Source organism: Mustelus asterias, chromosome 21, assembly GCF_964213995.1.
Source record: "Mustelus asterias chromosome 21, sMusAst1.hap1.1, whole genome shotgun sequence".
NCBI lineage: Eukaryota > Metazoa > Chordata > Chondrichthyes > Carcharhiniformes > Triakidae > Mustelus > Mustelus asterias.
The window spans coordinates 74,531,912-74,541,221 of NC_135821.1; the positions used below are offsets into that span (position 1 = coordinate 74,531,912).

Genomic DNA, 9,310 nt, shown 5'->3' on the forward strand with positions numbered 1-9,310 from the left:
TGTGGGTTTCCTCCGGGTGCTCCGGTTTCCTCCCACAATCCAAAGATGTGCAGACTAGGTGGATTGGCTATGCTGAATTGCCCCTTAGTGTCCCGGGGTATGTAAACTAGGGGGATTAGCAGAGTAAATATGTGGGGTTCCGGGGCCTGGGTGGGATTATCGTCGGTGCAAACCCGATGGGCCAAATGCGCTGTAGGGATTCTATGTTTCTAAAAAAACAAGGGCAGAATATTGTCAAAAAAACGAAACAATTGTGCGACACAAATTTCGTTCCACAAGTTGTTCCTCTGTAACTATCAGATCTTCCCAAACCGTGTCTATTGCTCACTCCACTGCCATTTTGTAACCATCACACAGTCCTGTTGGAAACCAAAAGTTAAACCTACATAGATGGGACAGTGTTTTTCTGTAGGAAATCTCTGTAGGTGGCCAAACTGAAGTTCCTTTTATTTTCAATTATACTTTATGACCTAAGCATCGCTTGTAATAAAGTGGAAACTTTTCATTTCATTATGTGGGAAACCACAATTTCATTTCATTTTTGATGCTGAGAAGTACAGTTTGGTAACTGACGTGCATTGTACTATATAGAGCATTGGTACAGCAGAGCTTTGCTGTTTCCCGACAAGCTGGTGAACCTTTGCAGGCAAAGATTGTAATCAAATGCATAGCTCTTATAATAGCATTTTCCCTGAACCTTTTTGCAACATTTTTTTTCAAGATGTTTTATTCATCTCAAGAGTTTAACTCAGATATATGATCAAGGTCCTTCTGCATGTCTATCAACACTGGAATAGCATTAACTATACTGACAATAACTTGGGTCATAAAAGCATTTAAACATCTTTACGATGTTAAAGAGTCAGTGCCAAATAAATATCAACATGTGTTTGTGGTAACACCACTGAGTCAAAATTTTTTTTCCTTTTGTTTTTTATGGGATGTGGGCTTCGCTGGCAAGGCCAGCACTTGTAGCTCTTCTCCAATTGCCCTTAAACTGAATGGAAAGAGCAGTTAAGTGTCATCCACATTTGTTGTGGGCCAGAGTTCCTTCCCTAAGGGGGCATTCGTGAGCCAAATGGGGTTTTACTGCAGTTGCCATAGTCACCATTAATTTTATATTCCAGGTGTGTTTTTTGAAAAAGTAAAGTTTATTTATTAGTTACAAATAGGTTTACTGTAATGAACACTGAAATGAAGTTACTGTGAAAATCCCCTAGTCACCACACTCTGGCGCTTGTTCGGGATACGCTGAGTGAGAATTTAGCATGGCCAATGCACCTAATCTGCACATCTTTCAGACTGTGGGAGGAAACCGGAGCACCCGGAGGAAACCCACGCAGACACGGGGTGAACGTGCAAACTCCACACAGACAGTGACCCCCAAGCCGGGAATTGAACCCAGGTCCCTGGTGCTGATGAGGCAGCAGTGCTAACCACTCTGCCACTGAGTTTAAATTCCACCAGCTATCATGGCAGGATTTGAACCCACAACCCCAGAGCATTAGCCCGGGTGGCTGTACTATAAAGCCCAGTGACATTGCCGTTACATCACCATCTCTCCCAGGGGGCTCCTTCAAGCTTTTTTCTTGATACTTTTTTGGTACATCCTGGGGCTGTGCAAAGCAACACTATACTGGCATAAGTTCTTAATTGCTCCTATAAATAATCAGATTTCATTTTGGAAGAGAATTTTATGCGAAATTCTCAAAATTCAGGTCACGTTAAACGATAGAAGATTATTTCCTCCGCAACAGGTTCTGTCTGGGTAATATTGAAAATTGTTTTGTCTACATAGCATGCTTGTGAAGAAAAGATGTTTATAAAATATTGTGTGTGACCATCAAAGGAAGTTTCAATGGGGAGTGAAGTCTCGGCCTCTGGAAAGCCCCATTGGTTTCGTAGGACTTGAATGCTTGTGCAGAAGAGATGCAGTTTGAAACTAACTGTGTATCTTCATTGAAGTAAGCTTTGTAATACTGACTCAATACTGGCATGGCCTAATATCAGTTTCACTATGATAACATTGGTACTGGAAATTTATTGGTTTTTTTGAAAAGAAAAATTCCTTCATTTGATTCTTCATACTCGACCGCAGATAATGGTTACAGGTATTCAGCCATGAGGGCAACACTGTGGAGTTCTCTGCTTGTTATGCTAATTGTTGCACCCAATTGCTCCCCTAAATTAAGATCGGCAAGCAGTTGTATATATGAGGGATCAAGTAAGACCTTCTTGGGCTTTACATTGCAGCCTTACAGAGAGCAGTGTCTTATCAATTAGGTTATTGAAAGAGGTGTGAGAATGTTGACAGTTTTAAACCAATCTGAGTAGAGTAGACCTAGAAAATTGCCTTAAACCAGGGTTAATCTGACAACATAAATAAGTCATTTTGACAACTTCCAGTTTATCAAGAAATGCAGCCAAACATTGATCTTTTATATATACATAATTTATATATATATACCTCAGGAAAGATGGTTAAAGTTTAAAAGTTTAAAGTTGATTTATTAGGGTCACAAGTAGGCTTACATTAACACTGCAATGAAGTTACTGTGAAATTCCCCTAGTCGCCACACTCCAGCGCCTGTTTGGGTACACTGAGGGAGAATTTAGCACAGCCAATGCACCTAACCAGCATGTCTTTCAGACTGTATTGAGGAAACTGGAGCACCCGGAGGAAACCCACACAGACACGGGGAGAATGTGCAAACTCCACACAGTGAATGACTCAAGCTGGGATCGAACCCGGATCCCTGGTGCTGTGAGGCAGCAGTGTTAAGCACTGTGCCACCCTGCTGCCCACAAAGGTTAGAGTTTGCAGGAAGGATTGCTTCCCACTTATTAGAGTTTTGGGCTTGCTCATCAGACTGCAGACCACTCACTCTTTCAGCTGAGGCACACTGACTAGCAGTTGTCTCTTGCAAGTTATTTTTCCTCCTTGGGTACTGTCTAACACTGCTGCCTCACAGCGCCAGGGACCCGGGTTCGATTCCCGGCTTGGGTCATTGTATGTGTGGATTTGCACGTTCTCCCCGTCTCTGTGTGGGTTTCCTCCGGGTCCTCCCACATTCTGAAAGATGTGCTGGTTCGGTGCATTGACCCGAACAGGCGCCGGAGTGTGGCGACTAGGGGAATTTCACAGTAACTTCATTGCAGTGTTAATGTAAGTCTTACTTGTGACTAATAAATAAACTTTACTTTTTAGTTTATCTGTCATACATTTCAGGAAAAGGACCTGAGGAAATCCATGCTTTCCACTTCACGTGTCGGTGTATGAGATAGACCCGATACAAGCTCATTAGTGGAGATTTTGCAGATTCCAGAAAATTTTAACTTAAACTAGTAATTTATTAAACTAGTCATTTCCACAGGGTGATGTAGTGTGATGCTACTCCATTGAGGGCCACAGAGATGGCTATACTACCTTTATAAAACTTTGTTTTCAAAATGATACGTCTGACAAAAAAATGTCCACCTGTATCCTGTTTGTAGATTACATACTATTCATAACCGCAGGAGAGTATCAGAGTTCATGGTCTGGGCTCTCACAGCTTAACTGTAAAACCAGCAGGCAACTAAAAGTAACACACAGCTGCAGAAATCATTTCAATCCAACCAAATCCCGAGATATGTTACTTGCCTTGAAATACATCCCTGTGTAATTGTTAATGCATTCATGCAAATATATAAAATACAGAAGTTGGAACCGAGTGGAACATTTTTATGGATGAAGGGAAGTCGAGGATGTACTTTGTAACTCATACCAAACTAATATAACAAATGACTTACTGAATTTTGATTTAAACACTTGATACGGGACATTTAATATAAAGTGTGACTTGCTTTGAAAGCTGACTTCTTTCAGCAAAGGAGTTTAATCTAAAAGATGCGCTTTCCCTGCTATACAATTCACTTATTTAAATGCTTTTGTGCTTAAGATAGGTGAAAAATTCAGCAAACTGGAAGTACAAATCTGCGCTACCTTAACATTTTTAACATTCAATTTTAACCTTGCTGAATTTAGGATGGAAAGTATGTGAATTTACCAGGATGTAACTGCATTCTGTACTTAGTGAGAGGGTGCTGCACTGTTGCCACCACTGACAGGATGGAATTGCAACATATTAAGTTTACACAGCTTTCATTGTGTATATGAATTGGATGTAAGAATTGATTTCAGTAGCATAAAAATATGAGCAGAATGTATGGCTTTATAATGGGGACTGAGTGTACCCTTTGACAATTTATTCCCCACTCTCTAACCTTGCTTCAACTTAAGCTGAGTTACTATGTGGAATGCAACAAGAGATTGTGTTGTTATGATAAAACTTTATGTATATAACATGTACCTCAGTGCAAGTATCACCCTTACTTCCTGTAACTCTTCCCCTTCCCACCTAATTAAAAGCACCCCTTTAGTTATAAAAATAAGCATATCCTTTGAACAATGCAATGGGAAATGTGCTAATATATATAATTTCTTCAGGCAATATTTCCATTTAATTATTATGACCTTGCAGCCTTTCTCCTACTCAAGTTGTTTAACAAAACTATTGCACAGCTGTGTAGAAATCATCATGCATGCACACATCGTGTAGCCTGTTTTTCAAAAGTCCACTTAAGTCAAATATTAATCTCAAAATAGATATTCAAAGTCTTTATAAATGGTTTGCCTTGCCCCAGCTACTTTCATTAATGTTGTACACATTTCCGGTAGGTGTACAACAAAACAGGAAGGTGGTGGTTTCTTGTGGTTGTTTGAGGTGCAAGGAGGAATACTTGATTAAGCATTCTATACAGACTTCATAGGATTGAAATACAGCAGCAAAAAAAAAACCCCTTAACTCATTTACATAGAAAAGTCAAGAGCCTTCAGTTATTGGGGAAAAATAACAATAACATCTGCAACAGTTCCCTGATCATTTGTATTATGTAATACAATCAATTTTTAAGAGGCAAAGTTAGCCATTAGCACTTCATTATAGAATACATAAATTATGAACATCAACATCCATAATCTATTTTCAATTTTGTTTATATATTGGATAAAAGACATTATTGGGGAATTGATGTGTGTAAATAACTATGCACAATTGAAATGACACAGTCAAGGTGCTCTGATGGTTCAATAGACATATCCAGGCTGGTGCAGAATAGTGTAGGTTCCAACTTGAACCCTGCCCATGAAATGAATTAATCTGCTTTCTATCTGGGATTTAAGAAAGGTGTTAGTGCTACTGACTCTCAAAGCATAGATCCAACATAAGCCAGTGCAAGTAAACGTATTGAATTTGTTTAACTCCATTGACTTATTTTTCCACCAAGTCCTCCTGGTGGACAGGCAACCTTAGCCAATGTCACATTTACCCCTAGCTATCTTGAGAGAATGATAACTAAATCTAATATTAAAACAGCTTTGGATAATATCAGCCGGGCTGTTGTAAAGATGCTATTAGTTGGCCACAGTGCCTCTGGAAAGGGAAAAAAATAAGCAGCCAGCCAACCCAAGTTACAATCCCCACTGCCCAAAAGTTGAATAACTTGCCATGACTCAATTTCAGTAGCAATATCAGAGAACACTCAACACTAAAAATTACAGCCCCACATGAATCAATGTCTTCAGAAGAGGAAACTATAAGATTAAATGGCACAATTGTTGAAACATCATGGATAAACGATCATGCTTCTGAGTCTTATGATTTGCAAAAAGATGAACAGCAACAGCAAAGCTAAATACTAAAACTAATGAGAAATGATTTGAAAAGTTCCATTTTTGAACTAGGGTATAGATGGTGAAAATGACTGACAAATTCTCATGGGATTATATTCCAATAAGATTAGTAATTTCAACTGTCACTTTCTTTTAATGAGGTCACATTGGTATTATTACAAAAAAAATTGTTCTCCATCTGTAACAGGCTAAAAAAAAACAGGGATCAAGCCAGTCTCTTAAACTCAAGTTGTAAAATCTGAAATCTATTTTATCTTCCAAAACGTCAATACAATATGTTTAACATATGCTAGAAGCTGAATATCTTTGACTACTTTTAGTTAATGTATTTAAAGTTTGTCTTTTGTACTCATCCCCCCCCCTCCCCCCAATTTACTGTAAAAGAATTGGAAATGTGCCAAATTGATACTTCGAATTGCAGCCCCAGCACCCAATGTTAAAAGTTGAGGTGCAATGTCTGTAGCCTATCCAGTTTTATGCAAACCCCCACCAGCTGAAAGTGTATTCAATACACACATGTACATTTAAACCGAGCTGCCATTGGAGATGAAATTATTTTAGGTTCTAAATAAACCTGAGAAAAACAGAACTAAAAGCAGTGGTGAAGTACAATGTTTTCTTCTGAGAACTGACATCACTTAAGCAACTGTACTACTGCTATTTAGTAAATATATCCTAACTTTTCTTTTGCGATACCCAGTTGCAACAAAGAGTTTGTTTCTCGAGTTCACCTGGATTGAGGCCCTTGAAACTTTTCACCTTAGAGTTCTTACTTGTTTTCTCAGTGAAATATTCTGCATTAACTTTATTAGGTCAGTTATTTTAATTAAAAGCAAACCACCTTTCAACTGAAATGGAAGTTCCAGAATCAGGGATCCCTTGGGTCATTTTAATCTGATTTTTAAAAACAAAAAGTATACAAAATGCTTTTGTACTGTCACGTTGAAAATCAAACCCAGGTTTATCTAAAAAAAACATGAAACTGGCTCCAAAAATGAAAGCACCAGAAGTGTTGTTTAGTTTCAGCTTTAAGCCATTACTCAAATCCTTGAATGACTGTCATGCAAATGGCTGGGAGGAGGGAAAATAAATTTCGCAGTGAGCTTTAAAAGAAACGTCTTTATTCGTTTTTTTTTGTTTTGTTTTAAAAGTCTCGCTTCATCGATCAACAATGAGGAGCTGCAATTTGCTATCCAGGACAATAGGTGGCGGAAGCAACTGGCAGTAGACGAAATTAAGCACTCCCAAAAAAAAGCAAAAAAAATCCAGCGGTCAAACATAAAGTACAACTCGACTTTACATTGATCTTGTTCATAAAATAGTTAAAGTTATACATGATTGCATCAGTCATAAACAGCTCCGGAGGTGCCACTCTCTGAAGTCTACGATTTAAAATATTTATACACAATACATTTAATACTCTGCTACAGTCAGAGTTTCAAATTCAGGTCGGAACAACGGTGAAAGTTCTGAGTGGAGTCTCAAGAATCCTTATAGGCAGGATTGCTGTTCCTTCAAAAAGGAAACGATGCCCTGTATTGCTGGCCAATGATCGGAAATTAAAAAAAGAGCATTTGAAATCAATTTAGCAAACATTTGGTCAAAACTCCAAATGAAAAGTACTTTTCTTTTGTTGTAAATGATCAGAATATTACATTGTGAAATCTCTCTTGCAAAACAGGAAAAAGAAAGTTTGGGAACACCATTTGCTTTCAGAACTTGGGATTTTTTGATGAGTCTTGCGTTAGGTAGTTGAAGCAATTCCCCCCCCCCCCCAAAAAAAACCCCAACAACAACAGGGCAGCTGCTATTTAAAAAGAGCAGCAATAATGCCAGGCGTCAGGACAGAGAGAGAGAGCGAGCGAGCGTCCACACTCCAATGAATGAGTCGACCCTTCCTTTCCAGTGCAACATTTTCGATGATTCTTGTAGCTGACAATCCACATTTCACCCCCAACCCTCCCCTCTCCCCCCAGTCCCACCCTCCCCTCCCCACACACACACACACACACACAACCTTCCCCCAGGGGCAGCCGTTCCTCAACAGCTCACAGTGCTGGGCTGCTGCTTATTGACAAAGTCTGAGATGAAATCGAATTCGTTCTGTCCCAGCCAGAGTTCCGGTAACTCCTGAATGCGATCCAGGCCCAGTTCCAACACAAGAGATGTTAAAACGTCCTCGTCGATAAGGTCGGTGTCCATAATGTTCAGGGAGAGGGAGGAGGGCGTAACGTGCTGGATACTGGGCAGGGGGTTTTGATTCATGGTATTCCGGTACTGGGGCCCAGTCGCTACCATCCCATTATTCATGCCAAGCAGCGGGTGACCGTGATACTGATTGTTCAGTTTCTGCAAATGCATCGTGGCCATTAACTGCTGCTGAGGGCTGAGCGTCCCCAGGAACTGCTGCTGTTGCTGCTGCTGGCTGCTGTACATCACCCCGGTGGGCATCTGGTGGTGGCTCATCTGGCCGGCCAGGTTCCCCACCCCAGGGCGAGGTCTCATGCCCCCGTTCGTGTCCATGCCGGCCCCTCCGTAGTGCAGAAGCGGGGCGCCCGGCAGATCTCGCCTTAATCCGGCTTGAGCGTGCTGCGGGCTCTGAAGGCTGTTTATCCCCATGCGATAATTCTGTAGTCCGTTCGTAGGATCAGGAAATCGCCCGGGATTCATAGACACCATTATGTGCTCTGCCATCTCGAGTCGCTGCAATTTAAAAAAAAAACACCCAACAAATGTAACCACACCAACAAACACATTGTTACCCAGGCTGAGAAATACATTGTAACCCACACCAAGACACATTGTTACCCAGGCTAAACACTTTGTAACCCACAAATACACTGTAACCCCAGATTGTTACCAGCGCCAAGACATTGTAAACCCGCACCATCCCGAACATCGGTTGCAGATGCATTCGCTCCCCAAGCCAAACTTTTTTCACATCGTGCTTTTGTGTTTCAATGTTGAAAGGACGCTACAGATTCTCGTCAATTTCGCCAGCCAAAAAAACAATGACACATCTCCTTAAAAACTGATCCTTTAAACAGCTCCGTTGCGCGGATAACCTTCAAATTTCATGACCATTTTAGAATTGTCTTCAAAAAAAAAGTGTAACTAGGAGAAAGCAAAAGAGGGGGAAACCTACCTTATTAGCCTCTTGTGTGTATAAAAGGACTGCAAAAACGAAGTCGCTGGATTGTAGAAACCGCAACCGCCTATGAAATTTCGCTCATGTACATTACATTAATTGTTAAGATTCACTTTGTATCCAGCTCTTGAAGCGTGCCTCTTATTACTGGGTCAGATGGAGATTATATAGTGTTCCGGAACAGGGGCAGCGCGGGGTGGAGTTTGCAAACGTCTTGTTCTCCTGAATGATTGGCTGGTCCACCATGCGTAAGCGTATTATTTTAACTTTGGTATCACCCAGAGCCTCAGATAAGCCTCCTGTTTACTTTTTATTTGACCAATGATTGGCCTCTCCACCCCCCCCCCCCCCCCTCCTCGCCTCGCAGCCACATCTCGAGTTTCCTGAATGCATCAAACTGCCTCCCCACCGCGGCACTGTTTGTTTTT

General features: G+C 40.8%; 1 protein-coding gene across 1 annotated transcript; it reads right to left on the reverse strand.

Annotated features, from left to right (window-relative positions):
- Positions 1–6,833: 6,833 nt before the first annotated feature.
- Positions 6,834–9,063, reverse strand: cited4b (Cbp/p300-interacting transactivator, with Glu/Asp-rich carboxy-terminal domain, 4b). Its single transcript, XM_078238279.1, has 2 exons — positions 8,880–9,063; positions 6,834–8,437 (listed from the first exon to the last, which is right to left on the reverse strand). The coding sequence occupies exon 2, from the start codon at positions 8,426–8,428 to the stop codon at positions 7,775–7,777; it is 654 nt and encodes a 217-aa protein (XP_078094405.1). The 5' UTR covers positions 8,429–8,437; positions 8,880–9,063; the 3' UTR covers positions 6,834–7,774.
- Positions 9,064–9,310: the final 247 nt, after the last annotated feature.

What these genes read in the sequence shown, in the direction of transcription:
- cited4b (XM_078238279.1), bottom strand. Translation starts at nt 8,428, where the DNA reads ATGGCAGAGCACATAATGGTGTCTATGAATCCCGGGCGATTTCCTGAT.